At 41.6% G+C, this 26,064-nt stretch overlaps 2 protein-coding genes and 1 long non-coding RNA gene across 3 annotated transcripts; 2 read left to right on the top strand and 1 right to left on the bottom strand.

The window, feature by feature from the left end:
- The first annotated feature begins 7,015 nt into the window (after positions 1-7,015).
- Positions 7,016-9,936, top strand: LOC113577086. The gene is made up of 5 exons (XR_003410590.2): positions 7,016-7,107; positions 8,542-8,624; positions 8,876-8,919; positions 9,308-9,384; positions 9,502-9,936. It is a non-coding gene; the product is annotated as an uncharacterized LOC113577086 (long non-coding RNA).
- A 148-nt stretch (positions 9,937-10,084) lies between these two features.
- On the bottom strand, positions 10,085-24,173 carry gtf2f2b (general transcription factor IIF, polypeptide 2b). Its single transcript, XM_027009583.2, has 9 exons — positions 24,105-24,173; positions 23,480-23,638; positions 23,237-23,307; positions 23,125-23,143; positions 22,370-22,514; positions 12,227-12,308; positions 11,996-12,095; positions 11,748-11,891; positions 10,085-10,332 (listed from the first exon to the last, which is right to left on the bottom strand). Exons 1-9 carry the CDS (start codon positions 24,171-24,173, stop codon positions 10,201-10,203), a joined length of 921 nt encoding a protein of 306 aa, XP_026865384.2. The 3' UTR covers positions 10,085-10,200.
- Positions 16,172-18,070, top strand: kctd4 (potassium channel tetramerization domain containing 4). The gene has a single exon (XM_027009546.2). The coding sequence runs from the start codon at positions 16,375-16,377 to the stop codon at positions 17,149-17,151; it is 777 nt and encodes a 258-aa protein (XP_026865347.1). The 5' UTR covers positions 16,172-16,374; the 3' UTR covers positions 17,152-18,070.
- Positions 24,174-26,064: the final 1,891 nt, after the last annotated feature.

The following is a 26,064-nucleotide window of genomic DNA, read 5'->3' as shown; positions in this document are numbered from 1 at the left end:
TGTTGCTGAGAGCAAGTACTGCATCATTAATCAATTGATCTGCCTGTTTTTATAAGGTACTGATCTGATCCGTACCTTATGCATATAACCATAAAATGCATCTGATGCTGCTCAACTGTTTTCTGTGCAATCGAAACTGATGTTTTATGCCTTTTAGACTCTTCAATTAGTCCATTTGCTCTTCCTGTCCAGCAATTCACTCCTCCCCCTTCACCCTGGACAGCATTCTTCATTATCTGCACCCAAGAGTGCATTCTTTTATAGGACAAAGACTTAAAGTAGTGTCTGCTTCTAAGCATGAGGAAAGGGTGACATAAGAACAGTGCTGTAAAAGAACACTATTCTGTCTCCTGGCATACTTTTTGTCTCAAATGAAGACGAGTTTCATCTTGGCCTGTGTCGCTGAACACTCGTGAGAGCCTGCCAGTAAAGTCAGAGGGCAAAGCTGAGTAGTGTACAAAGGGGTGCTGCAGCCAACAGAGGCATCATTATGACGGACTGTACCCTATCCAAGGGGGCATGGTAATGAGGCTGGAACACAGCCGATTTCCTGTCCTCTCACCATCCGATGAAAAACAAGGGATTTTATTAAGAGAAAACATAATTTCTTGCCATGCTCCAGGGCCCCCCCCATTCTCACGCAACTGCCCCCACTGTGATCGAGCCCAGAGTTGGCCAGGCTGCAGCTCATATGTGGTGTCCTCCTGTTTCTCTCTCTCTCTTTCTCCATCTCTCTCTCAGAAATGTACTCTATATACAATGGGGAAAAGCAATGGCCAGGCAACATCTCGCAATAGCCTGTAGCAGCTGAAAAGAACCAAAAACTCTCTTAAATCAACACATTGATCATTTGTTTGTGTCCTTGGAACAAATGCCAGTCCCCCTTACCAGTACCTTATCTCAGTAAACAGTAATGCACTTAAGAGTTATAAGAAATGTAGTGTACTTAAAGAGTCTAAATCAGGTATGACAGGCACATTTCATTTCTACAGTGTCTGGCAAACCTGTACCCACAGCTGCTGCACTACCACCACGTTGCCAGCTTACTCGTAGGCCCATCGTTTGATCTTTAAGACTGTGGAGCTGTAACATGAATCTACACTTATTTGGAGTGTTTATGTCTCCCTCACATGAATTCACTGACATATGGCATTGGATAGGACAGAGAATCACATCAAAGGGCCCGCACAAGCCAAACCCATCAGCTGTGCCAGGAACCTAACAGCAACTTCAAATAGTCAGAAATGGGGAAAAAGTATAGTTTTAACTGTCTGCTGCTCTCTCCAGACCTGCACATGTCTGGGGTTTATTAAAATGCAACTAAAGCAACACTGCATTTAGATACATTACACTGATATGTTATTTCTCTGTATTCTGTCCCTTAAAACAAAACTTGAAAATCATAAAATATTTATAATCACAGATACTCATAGCACAGTTCTTGCTCCAACAGAACAAACAGACCATTTAAAGCTGAATAAAAGATTGCTAGGTATGAATTCAATTATTTTTTCAGTTCATGATCTTGTTTTTTGCATGACATGTGTACTGAACTTTCTTTTAGATGAATGCAAATGGGCAAACACCAGTGACAACTGCCCTCCAGCAGTGACTGCAGGCTAGCCTGAGATATCCTTCATGGCACCTGTTCTGAACTATTTGCTTCCAGAACAGAACTGTTATGATCATGCTACATGTGTGTTAGTCATTTTGCAGTCCTCCACTCTTAGAATGGCCCACTAATTAGGAAAGATAAGAACATACACATGCTCCATTAAACCTTAGGACATCCCGCAGAGCATTTTGGAACTGGTTCAAGATCGCTTCATCAAATTTATAACCCACAGCAGTGGGAATAATCCTATCAAAAGGAATTACGCCTTGCGGCCCATCTGGGATCTGGCTCATAAGAGTGTCTGTTCTGCATGGGCGACTTTTTATTTGGTGGAAGACTTGTAGGGCAGTAAACGGAGCAAGCCGAGTAGCCCTAAAGCCATGCTGTGGGGAGGATGTGCAACGTGAGGAGCTATTTTACCACTCCATAGTACTGATCACTGTGGGGGACAATCAAAACAAGGGCCCAGCAATATATCTGATATATGAATTCCGGCATTTTGCTGAAGGACGCGACAGTACAAGGCGACAGCAATGAGACACAACATTAGCCTTCATTAAGTCAAATGTGAATCAGTAGGAAAGTCGAGAAACACGTCTGCCACTAAGATGTGACTTGTGTTCAGAAGAACCATTAGCATACACTTTCTTTCGTATTACGCAGACTTCGTAGTGTGTACAGTACAAATGTTTCAAGTTGGGCCTTGCGCAGAAGGAAGCAGAGCGAGAAGAGAGACTGTGGGCGGAGAGACGAGACGGGACGAAAGACTGTGGGCGGAGAGACGGGACGAGACACTGTGGGCGGAGAGACGGGACGAGAGACTGTGGGCGGAGAGACGGGACGAGAGACTGTGGGCGGAGAGACGGGACGAGAGTCTGTGGGCGGAGAGACGGACGAGAGTCTGTGGGCGGAGAGACGGACGAGAGTCTGTGGGCGGAGAGACGGACGAGAGTCTGTGGACGGAGAGTCGGGATGAGAGACTGTGGGCGGAGAGACGGGACGAGAGACTGTGGGCGGAGAGACGGATGAGAGTCTGTGGATGGAGAGACGGGACGAGAGACTGTGGGCGGAGAGACGGACGAGAGTCTGTGGGCGGAGAGACGGGACGAGAGACTGTGGGCGGAGAGACGGGACGAGAGAGTGTGGGCGGAGAGACGGGACGAGAGAGTGTGGGCGGAGAGACGGACGAGAGTCTGTGGGCGGAGAGACGGGACGAGAGACTGGGCGGAGAGACGGGACGAGAGACTGTGGGCGGAGAGACGGGACGAGAGACTGTGGGCGGAGAGACGGGACAAGCTCGGCGCTACCTGCCCCGAGCGCTCTGCTAAGCGCCATGCTTCCCTCGAGCGCGGAGCTGGCCCGCAGCCTGCTGCACATTCCACAACTTCCAGACAGCTCCGACTTTATTTTCAGGCAAAACGGCATCGGCCTTCTCACATGACATTCCCAAAAAAGGCCCTGCGGCCGTGTCTGCCCTGATTGCTCTACGTGACTCAACCATTGCGGAATTAAAACAATATGAGGTATAGCTAAGCCAGTGAGGACGGCGACCCAACTCTCCAAAAAAAAAAAAAAAAACAGAAAAAAAAGAAAAAGGAACTGTAAAGAAAACAGAAACGCACAGTTTCCAGCACGGTGCACCATACACGGAAGCTCAATAAATCGGTGTTTTGTTTGGCCAGCGTGTGCAGACACACAGCCCGGGAGGAGCTTTGCCATATGCCTTTTAAATGATATTTAGGCAGTGCGCATATTTTTTTTTCTTCGTCGCTTTAGTTTCAGTGCTTGACCCATTATGGCAGGGGGCTAGAAGCGACCAAATGTTCTTAAGTTTCACTGTGTGTGCGAAATGGCAGAAAGGGTTTGTTTATAGGAGTTCAGCCTGTAGATTCTTAAGGTTTCTTAAGGTACCAGGATTCTTAAGGTACCACTCACGTGGTACTTATATGCTGTATGGAGGATCAGTTGTTTACCAAACAACATTTGCATAAACCTCAAAAATCAAAGACAGCAGAAGCCAGGGTGATAATTATAGGTCATTTACTGTTTTCAAAAGAGGTACTATAAAGCACGAGAGCTTTTCCAACAATTTGGCCTACATTAACCTACTGGGACCCAGGTTCCAGGGATGTCAAATTCCAATATATGATATGATAGGACTCTCATGAGGTCAGACCGATCCAGTTTTCATCTAAGCATGGTTAGAGCAAATGAGAGGCTCAGATAATTGATCCTTCTTGCTCTACTGAAACAAACAATTACAATAGACCTGTTTTGTGGAAACAATTAAATCTTCCAATTATTCTCCATGTGATTTAACAGCAGGAGTCTGAAAATGTTTGGCTTTTGACTCAATTATGAAAGTGTACAGAGAGAAAATCTGAGGTGCATTTTAAAGATTCAAGGGCCTCTGTCTAAAAAAGAACCTCCTGACCTTTTTGGCCAAGGTACAGGGCAAGCGCCTGCTGTTCACATGATTTCATCACGGCCGTAAAGAACTAATTTCAGAAACAGGTGGATGAGTATCAGTTTGAGAAGTTAAATGTTCAATCAGTTCCAGCTTCACCACTTTTTTAGGGCTGATTCCTCAAGCAGAAACACATCTGTGACTAATTTTATTAGTCCCTATAGTTTCCTTAGCTGAAATACCAGATAACTAAGTATATAGTTAAAATAAATGAAAATGATTTTATGATGCAAAAGGTTTTTTGGCATTTAACTGAAAGGCTACTTTGTACCTTGGAGATTAAAACGACATTTTCCCTTAAGGCTTTCATGTACAGTCTTTGCATTAAAATATTCATACTCCAATTAAACACAGCAAAATTACTGCCATAAATATCATATGACAGTATTATTAAAAGGCTCTAAACATGAAACATTAGCAAAGTCTCAGATTATGCATGTGTATGTTCTTGTGTATACTTTATCCATTTTGTTCTCAGAACTCTGAATGAGTTTATTCTGAGTGAATTTGCAATGTGCGGAGAGAATTAAGATCCAGATATAAAAATTTAAAACTTGTGGCTAGTGTGGATGGTTATTTAGTGTTTCTGGGCTTAATACAAAAGATTAAAAAGGCCCTTAAAATACACTTACTTTTTACTCTAAACTGTGCCACTTACCATAAAAGACAGCTATGCAGATGATGCCTTCAAACACCGTGACTCATCTCCACATAGAAAGCTTTAATTGCACTGGGCACATGTGACCCAGTGTGCATCCTCAAGTTACTTATTTGCATACATAACACATCTCTCTTAGGAGATGCAAATGAACAATTGAGGGCCAATAATTTTCAAAGCAGAGTTTAAGCATTTTCATTTTAATTGAAACATTGCCAGTCTCTGCAAATAAAGTGTTGCATCAAGAGGCAACAGATAATTGGATCAGCAGCTGAGCATGGGAAGATGTCAGTAATTCAAAGATTTGACTGCTATTAGTGTTCTCATTAGGCTGTTTGTGAGTGCATATCAGTGTTAGGAAACAAATGACACAATCATTGCGACAATAATTAACCAAACACAGTGCTGCTGCTTCACATGGCAAAAGAGATGCCTGAATTGAATTAAAATGAGCTATATATTTGGCATCTAGGTTTAATTTTAGCAACAGAAATGTGCATAAAACTACAAATATATAAATTAAAATATATTGACAAGATCAACAACAACAAAACAGCAACAATAGTAATAATTTATAACAGAACAGTAATAATAACAGATCATAATGATTTATTGGATAGAAATAGTCTCAGGGTGTGTGTAGGCTTATTTTTATTAAGTGCAAACAATTTCAAGATGTTCAGGATGTGTATAAGCCCATATTAAAATTCCAAACAGAAACCCCAAACCAATTCCATGCTTGTGATCAGTCCAAACCCAGGCTGCCATTTACCCAATTGAAAGACAACTCTGAATTCCATTCCACACACACACACACACACACACACACACACACACTAGTGACTTTTATATGATTTCTTGTTTGTCTTTGTGCCTTTGTGTAAGTACTGGAGCACAATGCTGCCCTCACCTGTTTATGACTGTTTGCAGAAAAAGGATCGAGTGTCCTCATTAGGCCATTATCAGACAGTGAGGTACCACACCCAATAAGAAAAGGAGAATTCCTGCAGACGACTTTGCTTAAAACCATGGGGCCTGCTTAACATTTTTATGTCCTCGGAGAGAATGAAATTGGTTGCAAATGGCTTAATTTTGACTAGCCACTAATTAGACAAAAAAGACAGCATCAATCATTTGTCTAGGCTTAGAAGCCCCCAAAGCACAATTTTCCAGCTTGATTAGACTTGATTGCATTTGCTGTGGAATGGAAATTTTTTCAGCGCTATTGTGATCGTTATCAGCAGTGCGCAAATGAGAGACAGCCTAATGGAGAAGGCCTACAGAAATAGCAGTGTGAGAAGGTACTGGCTTTGTGTCTTTGTTCTTCTCATTCACTCTTCGGCAGATGTTCTTTGCACGTCTGTGTTATGGCTCAAATTGAATATATTTTGGGGGGGCGGGAGGAGGGGAGAGATGTGAGGGGGGAGGGGGCATCGTGCCTGGTTTAATGGCGCCATCTAGTGAATCTAAAAAATTAAACAGGATTTAAACAAGATTCACAAAGCATGTAGGTCCGATGTTGTACTAGCGTGCCGCTGTGCCTAATTATATAAAGAAGGCCTAGACATACACTGCCGTAATCAAACTAATTGGAAATATCCCATTAAGGTTTAAAATATTTCCAACTATGTTTTTTTAAACATCTAAATCACACTACTGTAGAACTAGAGTTTAAATAAAAGCCATGTTTAATTTTTTAACTGATTCATATTTCACCTTCAAGCTAAACATTTCTATACCTGTCAGGCACTGAAAACAGAATGCGCTATTCTGTAATACACGTGGGGTTTATCACTTACTTGTTTTCATTTTCATTTACTCTCGTTTCTTTTTTGCCCTAATTGGGAAAATGCTCACATGGTACATTTAAAATTAAAAAGGCAAAAAAGATCGTGAAAATCCAACAGAGGTTTTGAACAATTTTATTCCATTAGTATGAACTAATGTCAGCCAATGAAATGAGCAAACGTTTCAGCTTCCGTGCTATGATCGGTGCTCGGTGCTGAGGACAAACCCATTTATTCAACAAGAGGGCCCTCATGTTCAAAGAATGAAACGAGCAGTGTTGTGGAGTATTCTAAAATCCATTATCTTAGTATTTAACTGTAGTTGCAATATGAATTTCTTTGCATTACATGTCGTTACTACTGTGTAATGCATAGTACATTGGTTTTTTTTACATCAATGCTTCGGTGGGTTTTAGTCCAAGGATCTGGCAACCCTGAGTGGATTCACACGCTGTGACGTCACGACGAGGCGGCACTGTTGGCGCTACTTCCTTTCCGTTCGAGACTTCGGCTTTAGAGTAATGGCTAGCAAAGGCATTTTTATAAACTACAACAATGAACGTAAACAAAGTTACAACAGGTAGGTTATGTTTAACTTTAACCCCAGTTGTGGTTACATGTTGAAACGACGCGTCCTGAGTCCCGGACCTGACGAATGAAGCGTCTCTGAAAGATTAAAGTTCCCATGTGAACCATACAGCACTAGCTAAAATAAGATAAGATTGGTCACCTAGCTAACTGCCATTTTGAAGTAGGATAAGTTAATTAAAAATTAAGATAATAAACATTGTGGTTTCGCAGTCTGAATAGTTGGCTATCTAAGCAGTTCTGAGAATTCAAGTCGCCCACAATTAAAAACTGAACTAGGATAGCTATCTAACTAGTTAGTTAACCTAAATGAGCAGGTTTAAGGGATCCATGTAGTCTCAGACTTTAGACGATTTTGTCATCAGGATAAATAACCATTAAAATACCGACAACATTCGTTTCTGAAAACTAACTAACTAACTTGCAAACTAACCTAGCGTTGGGTTAGGTAACTGGGGAGACTGAATCGACGTTCCTCGTGTCTTGCAGCGGTGACGATCCTAAAACTGGTGTAGGATGTGGCTAGGCTAGGCAGCTAACCGCTATTACCTCAGCACACGGACAAGAATTGACTCAGGAATAAGTGAACGTTTACCTCGAGATAAGAGCTTTGTTCCCATATTCATCTAACGTTACTTTGAAAACATCGCACCTTAGGAGGGGTTGGGAAATATTGTAGGCGTTTTTCGATACCGTATTTTCTGGTATTTATAATGATGTGTTACAGTCGTTACAATAGCGAGTTATGCCGTGTGTAATTAACTGCTTGTATACTCTTGTTAGACTCGTACATACAGGTCTGCATTTTTTACGTTTTACACACAAACCTTAAGCCACACCAATTTCTGCAGTTAGTTAAGAGGTAAGACGGGTAATGCTAAAAGAAACAAAACCCCCTTCACATGATCAAACACTTTTTTTTAATATATCCAGGTAGTTTAAATTGCATTGGAATACTTGGTATATGGTTGGGGTTTTAGATGGGGTTAATATAACCTCCCAGATGTCTTTCACAGGGTGCAATTACTGCATTGTCTCCAAGATACATACATAGAATATATATATATTTATCTGTATATATATTTTTTTCTCTATGCACCCCTGGTTCTCTTCCTCAGTTTGGACAGAGCACTCTCCACCATTTCACTGCGTGTTGTACTGTGTATGACTATGTATGTGACAAATAAACCGAACTTGAACTTGATAAGAACTTTTTTAGGGAGTATGGTAAACGTTTTCTAAACATTTTTAATACTTTACAGTGGTGTGACGCTTGTTTTTTCAAGTCCATCTTTCAAATTGGTTTAGTCAAAGGCAAAGTACCAGAATTTGCCACCTTTTAACTTTAATCACAATCACCTAGTAATGATGGTTAATTAATCTAACTGTCAGTGAAACAAATATACGACTTGCTTTGTTATTGTAGATGGTTAGTACTAGAGAGGATGGAGACAACTGACTGGAACCCTTATTAATGCTGTGGACTGCATCTCGAACCACAATTGTCAGGTAACTTGCCTTAAGGAATGGTCTTTGGTAAAAGATGTCATGGCCTTAAACATCTGTGCTGTGTGTACACTGTATAAAAGGCTAACTCTCGGTGAGGGGTCAGCCATGAAATGTGCGATGATGACTACTTTCTGCTGAGGTTATGACCAGTGAACCTAATAGCATGTATTACCTGAGCACATGTGTGTGTGCGCTCTTATGCTACCTGGAGAGCGAAGGGCCTTTTTGTGATTGACTTTTTGATTCTGCAGGTCAACTGATGCTCAAGTAAAAATGGGATATGCACGTTCTTGAGGTATGCAGCGTCACCCTCCACTGCTAAAGTCTTTCTAATTGTAGGAGCAGCTGGAAATTAATGCCGTATCATGACCCATTTCAGAAAATAAACAGAGATTGCTCATTGCTTTTCTGCTATATTAATTACATTTATCCATATATAACGCTACAATCTAAACTTGGACTAGGTCATAATATTCCTTTCACTGAGTCAGCTAGGAAACTCCATATGTAATGATCAGCATAAAATGTGCAAGGATGACCAACCTGCTGAGGTTATTACCGATGAAACATTATTGCATGTATTACCTGAGCACATTAGGGTTTTGCTTTTTGCAGACAGTAAGTTTTTTTTTTTTCCCAGCTCATTTTGATTGACTTGTTGACTTGTCTGTCATTTTTGGAAGGGCGCATGGTGACCTTGTCCAAATGCACTGAAGAGAACAGCTTCTAAATTTGACTAATGTCCCGGACAATGGAACATGTAGGTATTAAATGTGTGTCTGAACTATTACATTTCATACATGCTGTGCTTTCACACAATATAACGGTCAACTGAGACACTCAAACAGAATAATCACATTTTGCTTTACCTTTGCAGGTACACTGGATTCCTAATGAATACTGGGTCCCTGCTTCTGGGTTACACCTTTTTGGTTAATTTTAATGCCTAATTGTAAAACAGTTCTCAAGAGTGAAAAGAAGTCCTTGTCAAATACAAATTAATGTATATATGTCAAATTAATGTATATTTACTTAGTACTTTAGTTGTGGTAAAACCCAAATGGAGCATATGGCTGTAAACTACTTGAAGGAGATATTGTTAAATATTGTTTGGTTTTTAATTGTGGAAACAGTATGGTGAGCAGTATGAGGAGTGAAGACTATGTTGAGCTGGTGTAACAGTGATAAGCTGTGTTGTCAGTCTATTCACACCATTTCTGGCCACTGCGATGAAGACGTGCTGAATTCTTCGCATCACTTTGTCGTTTCCTTAATCTTTTTACACAAATTAATAAATATCAGATTTAAATAATTTGCAAAGATTAGACCTGGTCTTTTATTTTCTTGTTTAAAGCACCAATACTATGAAAGTATTATAGAACAAATACACATTAATGTCAGGTTCTATCCAACTTTACACTGAAGAATGTATTTTCAACACCTCAGAACAGAATCTTTATCCAAATGACATCTGTTGCCTGAAAACAAGTTTTATCCTGAGTGACAAATTAACTATTTTACAAAAAAAAAGTGCAAGAAATTAGTGCAAAATTTGTGAAACAGAAGCCATGTCAGGTTATTCTGTGCCCCCTCGCTCTTCCTCACCTTCCTGATAATGGCTGTATTCTGGTTTTAACTCCCAGGTGCTTTTGTGGGGCCCTCTTGAATTATAAACTCCGATTTCACGTAGAATTTCTTTCAGGTATATCTGGGGATGTTTGGAGCAGGTTAAAGCTATTTACACCAAATGCTTACATTTTTATATAGCCCCCCCCCCCCCCCCCCCCCCCCAAAAAAAAAAAACATCACTACGGCATTTCAGCTATGCCTTCTTTTATAACTTAAAGGCCATCAGGTTGATGAGAATGTCGAGTATGGTTACTGGCGAGTCTAAACATGTTTAGAAATAATGGTTACCATTTTATTGGCTCGTTTTAATTTTCCTCTTAAATATACTTTCTGCAAATCATTGTAATTAAAGAGTTTGACCACCAGGTGTCTGCAGATAGTATGGTTATTTTAATCTTAAAATTGTTCCCTGGTCCTCATTAGCCAAATGGTAGAACAGGTATGAGTCATCCAACTTCATGGCATTTACATCTCTAGCACTTGGAGAAACTGACACTATTTAGGTGATTGTTATCCTCAGGAACACCAAGCACACTTATCAATGATAATGCAATCAGAGCAAGATGACTGTTTTATTGCCTCATGTTCATCAGCCTAATAATCAGAGACCCCTCGATATTCCACGTTTTTTCTATTCAAGCTCCCAACAGACCTGCTCCAAGCCATCAAAGACATTTAATCCTTGTTCAGATGAGCTGGGAGAGAATAAAAACAACCTGGGTGTCCATGAGGATTAGGTTGGGAAAATACTGTCAGTGTTTGTCAAACCCTAGAGCAGCCCTTGGAGATCCACCTTAATGCAGATTAGTTTTCTAACACAATGTTTAGCTATTAAAACTCTGCAGAAGCATCCTAGTAGTGAAGCATGCTGTGTTGTATTTGGGACTTGAATTAAATGAAGGTGTCACTGTGGTGATATGAGTTCCAAAAATGATTCTGGCATCAGTTTGAGCCTTCAAAAGACGACACTCAGTTTAATGTGCTTTGCTAGTAGTTGCTGCAGAGGCTTCATTTAACTGCTGATGGCAAAGCCCACTAAATCAGTTACGAAAGTGTAAGATTAGTCTAGAAATGGAAAGTTTTTGTGCATAAAATTAAAACGAACATCAGATCCAAAAGGTCAGTCAAAAGAGAAAAAGAAAGAAAGAAAAAAAAGAAATTGCTACCCTGAAACACAGACCTCTCTTTAGACACTATTCAAACTCCCTATGTCAAGTACTCAAGTATTGGCTCCCAGCTGTATGCTGAGCCAGCTTCGGAGGGGCAGAAGTAGAAGGCTGTGGCAAATTGCAAAGCAATAGAAATAAATGCATACAGCCAGCTTTCCCTCACTGGCCATGGAGTGAGCACTGATGCTGACACTCCAGACCCACAGGGCTAATGGTTTCTTTAATCACTAGGAATATGAATCATTTAACTCCATTACACTGGTCATTAGATTGCAGCATTTGTGTGTCTTGGGCTGCGTGCTAATTTGTAAACGGTGCAACTCACCACTGGCTGCTTAGTGATCTCCACCAGGTCCTTAATGTTGTAGTACTGGTGCTTCTCAAAAGCAGAGAAGAGCATTTCCAGAACCTTCTGCTTGTCAGCCCTGGCTCTTTTACCTTCCTCTTTCTTCTTCTTTTCATATTCCACCTGCATTCAAAACATCCCAGTTATATATTGTGCAGCATGTATGTGAACACAGGTACGGGTGTGTGTACACACACACTCACACACTCACTCACACACTCACTCACATTATAGTTGTGGTTGGACACAGGTTTATAATTGGTAGTCACTGCTTTCTCTAGCTGCTGAGACAGTCGGAGGGGCTTGGTAGATTCCTCAATCTGCAGTCTGCAGTGCAAATCGTTACGTCAGAAGCAATAATTTTCCTTTGCAATTTTATTATTTTGTATTGTTTATTAACAAATAATATTAATAAAAATTGCACAACTCGGAGATCAGTTTGGTGTTACTGCACTTACCTCTTTAACTTCATGTAGCTCTCCTGCACTGCAGGTTTGCACTCGGCACGCTGGACCACTAGGCCTTCAAGTGTGATCTGGTCTTTGAAGCAAAGAAAGTATTTATCATGATTTACTAGGTGAGCTAAAAAAATGTCCATACATTACATATCTCCTATCTAAAAAATATAACATATTTACTGATCAGTAAATATGTAAATATTTAACTTAATTTATACATCTAAAATCATAAATAATTATACATATGTATATGTAATCATTGTATTAACATATCGGTGTACTGACATACCCATCTATGATTACTACACAATTTCTATTATCTAGCTAACAGTAGAAGAAAGTATTTAAGAATATATTACTTAACATGATTTAATTAAATAATGTACCAATAGATCATCCAATAGCTTTACTATATAAAGAAACAAAACCAAAAGAAGAAAGAAAGCTTGCTGACAGCAAATCATTTTCATGTGCAATTGGTACCCTGAACAAATAGTGCTACTTGATAAAATGAACAGAGAAGCACAGAAAAATACAGAACAATACCTTTCAAAAAGAAGCACCCTTAATTGTAGTGTTGGCACAGAACCCCGTTTCAAAATTCAACTTGACATTTGAAATCTTGTGATTCAGATAAGCAGTGCACACCTCACTGCTGAAGTGCAGGGCTTTTTTCTGAGAATCAGCATGGCTGACCTGTGGCAGTGTGAATTTGACCCTCCTGAGCCCTGCTGAACCCTCCACAGAAACCTGGTTCACCGCTCACGCGTCTATAGCCAGCCGTTTGTTGGCATATTCTACAGAAGGCTGACGTTTCTCTGACCTTTGGGGAGCTGCGTATTTCCACCGATCACCCACACAAACACCAACACAGTTTTTTAACATATATATTACATTTATATATATCCTCTTCATTTCTTAGGGGGAATAATAGAGTCTGCGCCGTCTTGTGGTTATTGTCCCGCTGAAAAACCTTTTTAATGGCAGCACAACTTCACCCACAAAATCCATAATTGGGCTTCGCTAATGCACGCAATTACCAATTACTAACTGATGGGATGAGTGCAGGAGCACTTATTAAAGTGGTTTTATAAATACGCCCACTCATGTTTCACAACTTCACCAGAGCATCCATTTTCCTCACCAACACTCAGAGAGTTCAGGGCCATTAGAAGCCTAGCGTTGTGGATCTTCTCCTAGCAGGCGTGAACTCTTTCTCTTCTCCATGGAGCTCCGAAAAAACAAAACATGACTGTTCCTGCTGTGGGCTAAGGTTACATAAGTAGAGTCACAGAAACATCACCCCAATAAATTGCCAGTTATGTAGGAGCAGCATCAACATCCTCTTTGAATGGACCAGCCGGGGGTGGCGTGAGCCGCACAGGAAGGTTGTAGGATGATGAACCGCTGCTAAGATGTTGGCAAGGTGAGGGGTCAACCATCCACCCCCTCACAAGCCCCCATCCATTTCTCTCTGCCGGCGCTCCAAACATGCCATGGATCCACAGGCAGGACACACACATCTCGACCCTCCACACCCACCCGTCCGCCCACAGCAGCAACAGTTCTGATTCCCAGACATCTCCGCTCATCTGCATATGCACAGTGCCTCCTCCTTGACGGCTGCACGCATTTCAAGCTGATGTGTTGAGAAATGTGTCAAATCATTCACTTAGCAGCGGTTTGTAAAGCAGCAGTTTCACGGGGAGTTTTGTGCTGAATTTTTTAGTGCATATAATTGAGAAGCAATTAGTTTCAAAGAAAAATTTTCCTGAGTTTGGCTTTTTTTTCTGTCTTTTTTGACACATTAAATGGTTGGAATTTTTCTGTTATGATTATATTTCAGAATTGCTTAAATTCTGAATAGAAATAGACAGAAAAGGCAAAACTATTTTGCCTAGTGACAGAAAAAGCAAACATACTAGTACCCAAACCTCAGAGGTTTGTTAGATGCCTGTGAAGCACACGCTTCATTTTCTTTAGTCTTACCACTGGTTACCACCACCTCCCCATGTGTTATGCAATGACTGTCAACTGTAATTTGCAGTTTCAAATGGCACAGGTCTCATGTAAAAGACCTACCTCTGATAACTGCCAAACGAGTCATGTAACCAACACCTCAGCAAACAATGAATATTTTAACAGTTTTACCATTTATAGACAACCTCGGTATAGGACATACTGACTGCTCACTATATTATCTGATTATCCTTCATGGTATTAAAAATTGAGGTAGTATTATTTCAGCTGCATATGGACTCAAATATACAAACAAAAAACTATAAAGAAAAGGAAAATTCTTTCTCTGCTTTTTGGTAAACGTCAGTTTACAGTTGGATAACTCCATTAGGATGTGATTAGAAATCGTGTCTTCTTGTAATCAGCGGTGACACTGATGAGCTGTTACTCATAGCTATGCACTGATATTTTATTCAGATAATAAAAGATTATACTGATACACGCCTGCCAGTACCAGCACTGACATTATAGAGCTCTCATTTAATACACATAAATATGCATGAGTACAGATCACATGAAATAAACATTTGCTTTAAAAATCAACATTATGTGCCTGTCAACATTAATTCCTTTTCTTACTAGTGGTGACAAAAAACAAAACAAAACACAGCATTCGTTAAACTGCCCACACATCCAAAACAAACTAATTAACGTCCTACATTTCTCATAAATTGTAAAGCTACTCTGTGATTTTAGAACCAGAACAAAGCAGCCATCAGAGATCGAACTGCTTTGGTTATGTTGTCAGTCAAGTACATTAAACCTTTTTACCGTGTCTTGTGGTGTGCTAACAAGAACTCAACAATGCATATAAAGTGCATTATAAATCATGATTTCAACCTAAACAGTGACTGCAACCATGAAGTTCCATCTACAATCTCAGCCCTGCTTGTCACCCTGCTGCCATGGAGACAACAAAGCCCTCAGCTCGATTGGTCCAGGGCAAGTGCCTCTTACTGCCTGACTGACAGGTTGTTGCTGTTGAGAGAGGCAGCTCAGAGAGATGTCTCGATGGTTTGGAGGCGCAAAGGCTTGAGCCAACCGTGCACTGGTATGTCCTCCAAGACAAACAGAGGGGTTGCTCAGTCTGCCCGTTACCGTAAGCCTACATCCACACAAAACTAAAACAACAGCACTGATCTGAGCCTTTTTCCCTGGAAGGTTCAAACAGTGACAGCACCAAATGTCTGCCTTGTAAAACATTTTCTGAGACTGCTTGGGGGCTATTACACACCAACCAACCCCCAACTGAACAGGCGGACCTTCTAAATCAAGGACTCTACCTTAACGGATACTTCTGCTGCTACCAATTGGGTCACTTCTCAGCACCACGGATCCGTGCATCAGTGAGGAGCAGCAGCCTTCCTCTTCTACACACACTCAGAGAGAAGCCTGCACTGACTACATTCATGCCTTGGGAAAGATGAGAAACGAGTCATTTGCATAAACACATCAATCCGCTGTTCCTGATCTGGCCCTCATTTACCAATAAAGCTGCCAAATGCTGCCACACAATGGCAACAGATGGCCCTGCAAAACAAAGACTTTGACAGGCGAGAACTTAAACGTGTTGGGATTTGAACACTGGAACACTCTCTTCCCCACAACCCCTCTTTTGCCACTGGCTGTGTTTAAGCTGCATGCGTTAAGCAGGGTCCGTGCAATGTGGCCCACCTGCGTGCACTCGCGTGCAGCCGCCCAGCTGACGAGCCCTTTCATCAGAGCAGAACGGCACTAATTGCCGAAACAGCGCGGAGGAGTACACTAGAGTGGCGAGGTGATTAAATCCAGCCTTTAAAGTGGAGGGCAGCAAGCGACACACACTCTCTCTTTCCCCTCGTCTCCTGCTCTGACGCAGGCGTGCCCTCCCCCCGCCTCCTCCCCTCCCCCGCCTCCTCCACATGCGCATGGGGAAGCGCGTGTGCCTGTGCTTGCGTGCTGGGCTGGCGTGTGCACGCAAGTGCAGGGCTGTGAAAGGCTCCGGTACTCCTGCCAGTGCTCAGTGCTCCCTGCCGCTCAGCTGCGTTCCCATTCGCTCGCACGCTCCCTCGCTCGCACGCCCGTTCATACACACCCCCCTCCTTCCCCCTCCCCCTCCTCGCTCCGACAGGCTGGGCTCGCGGAGCGGCATGGAGTGGGATCTCAGAAGGATGGAGAGCGAGCTGAGGCAGATCAACCCGGACTTGCTGCAGCCCAGCAAGAGCTTTAAGAAGCCCTCCTCGGGCACGGTCACCATCAACGTGGGAGGCTACCTGTACGCAGCGCAGCGGCACACCCTGGCCAAGCACCCCGGCTCCCTGCTCGAGGAAGTGGTGAGCGGGAAGAGGCCTGTGCAGCACGTCGATTCGATGGGCAACACCTTCATCGACCGCGACGGGCCCATCTTCCGGCACGTACTCAACTTCCTGCGGACAGGCGATCTGATCCTCCCCGACGACTTCAAAGAGGTGGCGCTCCTCCGACGGGAGGCCGACTTCTACCGGCTGAGCGAGCTTGGCCAGGCGCTGCAGGAGTGGGAACAGGTGCAGGCTGCCCAGCGAGAGCCTGCCTTCCTCGAAGTGACGGACAGCCATGAGCGCTCGCAGGGCCTTAAGGTGTACTGCAGCGACACAAGTTTCATCGAGAAGGTGAAAGGGCGGCTGGTGCAGATCTCCAAGAGCCGGCTGGACGGCTTCCCAGAAGAGTTCGAGGTGTCGTCCAATGTCATACAGTTCCGGCACTTCATCAAGTCCGAGCAGGGCTCACGCCTGGTGCTGAAAGAGGACAGCACATTCCTGTGCACGCTTGAGACGCTTAAGCTGGAGACGGTGATGATGGCTCTGCGAGGAGGCTTCCGCCTGCTCACCTGCCTGGACAGCAGTCGGGGCTCGGTGGCACAGTGTGAGGCGCTGCACTTCGTCAAGTGACCCAACCAGAACTGCCGGCATGGACCACATGACCTGCCGAGAACCACCGCCTATCCCGCGTCAACATCCCCAGCCGTCAGTGTACTGCGCGCAGGATCCGTTCCGGATTACAAAAGAGTCTCCCGCAAAGAACACTGCTTCTGCATTCCTCCAGCTCCCACCACCAAGAGGTGTTGTGTATTGTGTTTTCTTCTGGTATGCTGTGTATAGTCCCTCGTATTGGCACAAACTGGCTTTTTAAAGGAAGAGGATCGGCACGTGGACACGGCCACTGAACTGCAGAATGTTCCAGAAAACCTTCTGACTTCTTCCCAGAATCAATTCAGATAAGTGAAAATGGCAACAGGCTGCATACAACTACTGTGATTTCTGACCAACAGGCTATGTTATGCATGTGCAAATATTCATGGCTGGGAGCAAATATTGTGATTGCTGGTTTTGTGAAAAAGTGGAGTTGACAGAAAATGTTATTCAGAACCTGTGAATGTTTTCAAAAATAAAGATGACAAGTACTTCATTCTACAACATGACTTGAAGACTGTAAAGAGGTTTAGTCCTGAAAAGGCCAGTATTGTTTGTTAGAATCAACAGTGATAAAATGACAGAATGATGGTATTGTCCACAGTCGGCAGCAAAGGCACAGAGCTCTCACGAGTTACCATGGAGCCAGTATAAACATAGCAACAATTAATTTCCTTAGTAACCGTAAAGGCAGCTAGTAATAGAGACTACATCATGGCCTAAATAGATTATTGCAATATTCTGCATGACCTAAAAACACAGAGCCACCATTCAATAATTGTTAAATATCTCCCCGAGCATTGATCTTAATTTGAAAAAGCAAAGCTATCAGATTGTGTGGGACCATGTAAAAAAAATTGTATGTGCCTACAGCAAATAAAATACAAATAATTATGTACCTACTGAACACATGCTTCCTTGTACTTTAGAAAGCATTTTGAAGGTTTTTCATTACTGTCATTTGAAGAATTTGTTTCATAAAATCATTACAGATATGTATAAATGTGGCCCATCTATGGTGAACTAATTTACAACTTGAAATTCAAAGAGCAAAAACGCTATGTATAAAGATAAAATGCATTTATAGATACACGTTAACACCAAGTATTGAGAGGTGTCTAAAAAGCACAGCAAATGTTGACGACATTTCTTTAACATGAAGCCAAACTTGTTTACAGCCTAAAAGTCACTCATTTTTAAATGAAGTAATACTGGACATATGGATATGCCCACAACAAAGGGGACTGGATCTCCACGCATTAAAATTCATCTGTTTCCATAGAGTCTATCCTACAACCATCTCCCACTAATGAGTCATAATGAACAAGCTACTTGACACAAGAAAATGGGAGTCATATCCAACCCCACGGTTTGTTGTGAGAACATCAAACTGGGCTCCATTTTTAATTGCAGATAAGGGTCATTCATTTTTGATGAGACGGTGGGCTTATTAGGCCTTTCTGCCTGGCTGATGTATCTGGAAGCCACATGCAGCGTGCAGCTAACACCTTGTCAAGAGGGGGATTAAGCACATTTATTTCAAATGGAAGAACCCTACTCAAATATTCATGGATTTCTCTCACATCCATTGGCTGCCAAATGAATCAGACTCCTACATTACAACAAAAGCCTGCTGATTCTCATCAAATGTTTCAGGGGTGGAATGACTAATATCTCTCCTTTCTGATATAACAATTAATTGGTCAAGCGAGGATGTGAAATTCAGGTTGCATGCCCCTGAGAAACCAATTCTGAAGTCACATTTTAGCCTGTACACCAAGCAGAGGAAGACAATCAGGCATTTACATATTGTAAATCAAAGCAAGCCTCCATCACGAGGGCAGAAGAGTCTAGTTAATAAACTGCCCATTACACACAAAGCCAAATCAGTCAACCAAGCAAAATTCACTCAGGTTTTAGAAAGCTGTGCACTTAAAGTGGCTCTGAACCATCTATATACAAAATTCAAAAGATATTTGCAAAACTGGTTTTTAAAACGTAGTGCATTAAATCTACATACCTTCTCATCACAAGCCAGTCTTGCCAACAATTTCTGTAAAAATACCTTGATATACATATTTGGACAAACTACATTCATGGAAATGGTTTTGCCTGTAGCCTGTGTACTGCTGAGATATGATGAGCTGCAAATCCAGCTGTTAGGCTTTACGTCTGGTGAAGATTTCTCACTAAAATCTCTCTGTGCAGGTTCCAGAAGGAACGTAAATAAATCAGTAGGACAAAAATACACTATGTAATTCTCAGTCAGTCATATGAATGTAACCAAATAGGAATTAAAAATTCTGGTAATTCAAAAAACCACTACAATCACTAGTCACCACCTTTTTAAAAACAAAGAACATCCCATTTTCCAGGCATCAGGCGTGACTGAAGAGCAATTCTGTAATGAGCAGGTATACTGAAAACATAACACATGGCTGCCAAAAGCTTTAACAAGCTGTTCCAGTTCCAGCTGATCTCTACTGCAGAAAATATTTATATTTTTACCTCAATATTAAACACACTCAGGACAAAATACACTCAGTCTGGTTTAAAGCCGAGTAGAGGAGTTTCTGTATTAGTTTGCATTGTCATAATGAAAACCGCTTTTATAATCTGCTTCTTTAATCTATAAGCATTATCATTTTAAGCATTACATTACTAATATCATAGGTATTGGAATGCTAAACAGTGTCACATACAGGAATACAACGGCAGGGTTACAAGCGACACCACAATCACATTTCTGCATTGCATAAGTGGTCAATCCTATATCTTTGAGGGCAGGCACTTAAAATTTACTAAAAAAGTACTAAAAATGCCAACCTTGTAGTCTTTAAGATTGCTCTGCTTGGTTTCAACCATAACTCAGTTCAGTGCACAATCAAGAGTGATTTCACAGAGATAATCTAGCACTGAGATCAAAATAAAACGTGAGAATCCTGCCTTTAGAGATTCACCAAATCTTAACAAATTTTGATGATGATACTGACTATATGACATGATGGTAAATTATATTGTTATCACAATTAATAATTGCGCTTGTAGAGACTTACTAATAGATTCCTAACAGGACATTCAATTATCTGGGGGCCACAAAGATGAAGAAGGGGAGATGTAATCCCTACCTGAGGGACCCAAGCTGCCACTGTGGATGGCTGCATGCTGCTTCTGAGTCTCTGATCAGATACCATGACTCATGTTTACCTCTCTAAACATGCCTCAGGTTCATGCTGTTCTCCGCTTAAGAAAATCACTATGGGGGAAAAAACGCACCAAATCTTCAGCCTCGATTTTTCTTGGCCATTTTTGGAACTGAAATGTGAAATTCTCTCAAAGCCCAGGGGAATATTTGCTACTTTGCACAGCTTTCTTCACGCTCCCCCACTGCTTTGAAGGCTCCATGTTTCAACCCAGTAATTCTGAGGCTGTATGAATGTGCGTGTGCATGTTTTCCGTCACGCGTTGTGCCTTTGCCTGACCTGGCAACAAGCTATATGCGCCCGTGTCCGTCAAAGTAAAGCGACTCTCCAACCCTCCTCATTGTGCGAGGGGCGACGTCTCACTTCTGACCGTGACGCACTATTAAAAGTCTCTACGGAACCTGTCCACACGCTCGGCCCGCACACACCAGAGAAAGGCGCAAGCTCCGCATCGGCTCGGCGCACACCACGCGGTCCCGTCTTCAATAGCCGATTAAAACACACCTACGAATTTCTAAACCTGAACTCCGCACAGAGCTTACAACGTTAAACTCCAATTAGTGTCTCGGTACGGTTTTTCAGAATCTCATCGCTAGGAGACTTTCCGTAGCCATGGTCACTGTTGTTTGCCCTGTTATATTTAGAACCAGGCTACAACACACACGTTCCACAAGTATCACAACGACAAACCATCATAGAGGGTCAGAGACTCAGTCAATATGTGACAATTTCTAGAGTATGATTTTTGTTTCATGATCGTTTTTTAAATTTTATATTATTTTTAGATAGATAGATAGATAGATAGATAGATAGATAGATAGATAGATAGATAGATAGATAGATAGATAGATAGATAGATAGATTCAAAATTGTAGTATAGTACACAGTTTCCAGAGAAACAGGACATTTTCAGCTGTGCAAGCAAAGTGCTTCTGAATTTGTAGGCAGAGGAATATATACACACTCTATTATATATCACATTCCCAAACATAATTTACCTACTTTTAGATGTCGAGATCTCATGAGGTTTTGGAAATATTAATAAACTGACTCAAGATAAGGCAGCAAGAAGTGAGTCTAAGTGTATCCAGTTGCATAGCAGAAAGAGAAGTGCTGTGAACTGTAGCAATGCCAACTGTAATAAGTCTAGCATGTTCTTTCAAAAAAAGCTTAGCTATGTCTTATTAGGCTACACATGAGAAGGATCTGGACATAGTTGAGTGACTGGTGGCTTTGAGCGTTTATGGTCTTTAGCATTTGATGGGAGGGTGATTCACTCTGAATTCTCTCGATTCAGAACTTGCTTAGAAAGATCCCCCCCCCCCCTCTTTATCCACCCCATAACCCAGAGAAAGCTTTTAACCGCACAGTAGAGCCTCTATTCATTGCCAAGTTCTGTGGCTAACCTGTTGCTTAGCAACCACTTAATCAATACCTGCAGCTCGCAGGAGCGAGGCAGACGGCTGAAAAAAAATCTTAAGCCACAGGAACAAAAGAATAAAAATACAATTGAAATTCTACACTGAAATTCAGTCAATAATGTGGCCAATTAACATTAATGCTTAGAATGTGATGCACCCACTTCTCAATCACATGTTCTCACATCAGTGTATTAGAATTTTTGTATACATTTTTGCCAAAATACAAGTGGTTTTGGTGCCATGTTAACCATTGCACATATACTTATAACTTAGAACTTTAACTTATATTTGTTAACCATTGCACATAAAATTTCTCCTTGTTACTCTAGTTGGAGACTGCACTGCACTGCTAAGGCTTCCAAATGCATTACTCGTCTGCTACCCTGACCTCGAACTGACTGACATGGGAGTAGGATATTTGCCTTAAAGGTTGCTCTGCTGTTCAACACAACATTCTGTAGTTGGCCTCTTCACCTACTGTGTAAGTTATTCTCATAAGGTAGATGTGAAATATCTGGAAAGGGATAAAAGACTTTTCCCTTTCCATCAGAAGTGAATGATCTCAGTGCTCACCTGAGGAGCCCTCAGAGAAGACAGCCACGGTCTGGCCTCCCACACTCTGCATGGTGAAGGGGTGCTCTCGAGGCACTTGCACGGATGATGCCTTCTCCCCTTTGCTTTCAACCATGGTCAGCTCCTCACTCAGACTGAATGACACCTTAGAAACAAACCAATCATTCAAACTCTAACTAGGTTGGAATGTGTTCTGGAGTTCTGTACACAAGTTCACTTTACAGAACATTAATTGTCAACGTATCATTTCAATAAGTTACTCCCACACTACCAATCAGTGATTACATCACTTGGCGCACTGAAGGACCTTAACACCATGCTCCTTTTCTCCCTAAAGCCACTTTAGTTTACTTCAGATCTATTATGTAATGCACTTGTTCATGAAGGTGATTGTTTACAGATACCTTAAGGGTTCATAGCGACATTCAATCTCAAGCCAATACAGGAAGGACTTTGTTTTTTTTTCTATTCACGGGTGTAGGAGTGACTTGGCAACTAGTGGATGCTTTAATAAACTCAAAGTATATGTATGCAAACAAACACAAATAGAACCAACAAAAGTGTGTGTGGGGGTGGCAAATTATATAACCTGTATGTCACATGTTAGGGTTCATAAACAATGGCTCCTAAACTGCTTTTATTTACAGCTCTATGTATAAATCTGAGGGGCAGTAACAGTCCTTCCTTTTGCTACCCCTTCCTTGTAGGCTTATAGGAAAACGGATGGCAGTGTCACCATTAACACAAATACGTACCATTGTTTTTCCTTGATTTCTTGAAGAGATGAAGGAAGAGGTTGTAAAGATTTTCAAAAACATTTTTGACAAGAAGATTGATCGCGCTAATCAGGTGGGATTTAACGCTTACTTAGTTATTTTAAGCTTGCCAACTTCTCGTCCAGATGCTTTCCCCCATTGCTGTGAAAGATACTTGGGAACCTATTAGGGGGTTGTTGACGTAAAATATTTTTATACAGAAAAACCATATCATGTAGCCTATTATTATTATTATTATCCGTGTTCCACTTTCTAAAAGTCCCAAACAAATAAAAACTTAAATAAATAAAATGATCTAACAAATTAAAGTCTGTTCACTAAGAGCGGGACGAACCTTCACCAGCCAGACTCCAGTATTCTGTTTGGCTCTGGTTAAGTCGACGTCTGAGTTTCCCTCACACATAGCAACAGCTGCGCCGCTCAGCTCCTCTCCATACGAACCTATGATTGCAGACAGAGGCCAGCCTATACTGCCACCTGGTGGCTCAGCAGCCTGGCGTTCACAGGTGCAACGTGCAGCAAATTACACCTTGGAAACAAAGGCAGTACTGTAGTCCTGCTTTTTTCTCTTCGTTCTCCTATTTAAAAACACTGGGATTCCATTTAAATGTTTCGCAAATGTTATGAGCATTTCCGAAAACAAAAATACGAACTGAGTCGTGTTTTCATAACTTTTATTCAATAAAACTTACATAATTAAGGGTGAAACACAAATACACAAACTGTCAGTCGTTCCCTTGTGCTTGTACAGCAATGAAAGACAAACACAGATAAATGTAATTTTGAATTTGCTTTGAACACTGTTTATAGTTATATCGTCAGGTGCGAAATCATATGTCATCATTTCTTAACATTCCACACACTTCTTCGCATTCGTCATGCCAAATCTCTCTCCTCCACCTCTTCCAAGCTTTTTGTGAGTTTCCTGTGTGTGGCAGCGGGGGTTGCTCGAGCGTCACCCGCGAGCAGAAGCACGAGTCGTGGCTAATGAAGGATTTCACGCGAGCGCGCGTGTTACGGGTGTTCATGTGTCTTGTGTTTTTCCACTGCGCTTCAGTGACCAAGAAAAGTCCGATCTAAGGGTTCGTCTCAGTTGTGCACTATACGCTAAGACTAGTTGCAAGATATATATTTTTACACTAGTGAAATGACAGAAATGGAACGATCGACAGAACGAACTGATTGATTTATAATTATTTGATCGTTCGGAACTTTCGAAACGTCATTCCACAGTGACATCTAGTGACGAAATACCCCTGTCATTGTATAGGAACAAATTCAATAAATAGTGAAGTGCACTGAAAACATTAACTTGGACCTGTTATCTAATTATTCAATATTACCTCTATATGTCAATGCATGCTGCCATATGTTTTAAATCTTAATGTACATTATGATTTGTATTATGGGATATTTATTAATTATATATCAGTATTTGAAGGAAGTGGGTACATGCTGAGAAATCATTTGTGGTAATTATTTTTATTAAGAAAGAGGATCTGTTTGACTGCTAGGACTAAGATGGTTCCTCCTTTTACTCAAAATCTCCTGCTTTGGGGAAATTCTCTCACAAAGCACAGATGTTGCCGGAATAGAGAGATATGTCTTTGTCAGCTGGAACAACTGAGGGAATATGGCAGAGTGTCTGGCCCAGTATTCTGGGGCGTCATGTCCTCCGGGCAGATACAGGGCGGAGATATATCAGTGAACCTCAAAAATGGCATCAGCAGAGACACTCTGTCCCCGACTTGCTTCGCCCACTCTGCTGTCAAAGAAGTCCCAGAGACTGTCATCATTATTTTCACTGGACTGTGGTGCAGCTACTGACAATGATGGAGCACCAGAACTTACTTGTGTTTTGGAAGTTGCACAAATAACAGTGCAGCAGTCAGATGTCAGACACTTCACAACTTTGGCTGCATTATCAGGACATACAAAAGCCCGAAACAGGATTGAACTGAATCTGGGATCTAACAGATCTGCCACTGCGTGGGTGCTGGCAGACTCCACCCCACATCCTTCCCTCAAGTTCCTCTGGAGATTATTGCATATCTGTAATGCAACTGGGCTCATTTGCCTTTCACATTATTTTTTTGAACTTTGTCATGCTGTAATCTTTTTAAAAATCTTTTTGAAGAATCACCTCTTTTCTGATGACAGTCTACAGTGGCTCAATTGAACACAGCAAGAACCTGACGGCATTCACTCACGGTTCCTTGATCGCCACTCTTTACACTGTTTAAGGGCGTTAAGTTGCAAACAGATGCTGAAACCTTTGAAATGTGCTGCTCCCTCTGGCCTCAACCTCTTGGAGGAGCTTCATTGCAGGTCTCCCCATCCAATACTGGATGTTTAAGAGCTTCTGTTTGGCACTGGTACTGGACTTGACTATAGACACACCGCATGCAAATTAGTGGTTTGTTCTACGGCCTTTTCACAAACAGACTCGGAATGTTAATTAAACAAAGGACATGCAATACTTGTAAATGTTGTGCACAGACGGTCATGTTGGGTGCGGTGTCAGTAACAAGATTTGATCTTCTGCTTTATCATCATGTGTAGAAGAACACTGTGGCCTGTCTTATATGCTCAACTGTATCAGTCTATGGGACTCTAGAGACCCCTAGCAGAGTGATGCATGTCACCACTATGTAGGCATCCATGTTTACTTCTGTCTACACTTCTGAAGTAACTGGTCCGAAACATTCATCCTTCACAACAGAGAGGTTTGTGTGTCCTTCACGTTAAGGTCAATAAGAGCCTCATCTAATACTGTTGGTCATCCTGTCAGGCAACAATAATAAAACGATTAGTAACAACTATTATTAATAACAATAACATGCATCTATATTGCACCTGACAAAAACCTAAAATGATTATAAAATGTACTATATTGAATTACTAATAATCAAAATAGTA

Source organism: Electrophorus electricus, chromosome 2 (genome assembly GCF_013358815.1).
Source record: "Electrophorus electricus isolate fEleEle1 chromosome 2, fEleEle1.pri, whole genome shotgun sequence".
NCBI classification, from domain to species: Eukaryota; Metazoa; Chordata; class Actinopteri; order Gymnotiformes; family Gymnotidae; genus Electrophorus; species Electrophorus electricus.
This window is presented reverse-complemented; position numbering and strand designations above follow the sequence as displayed.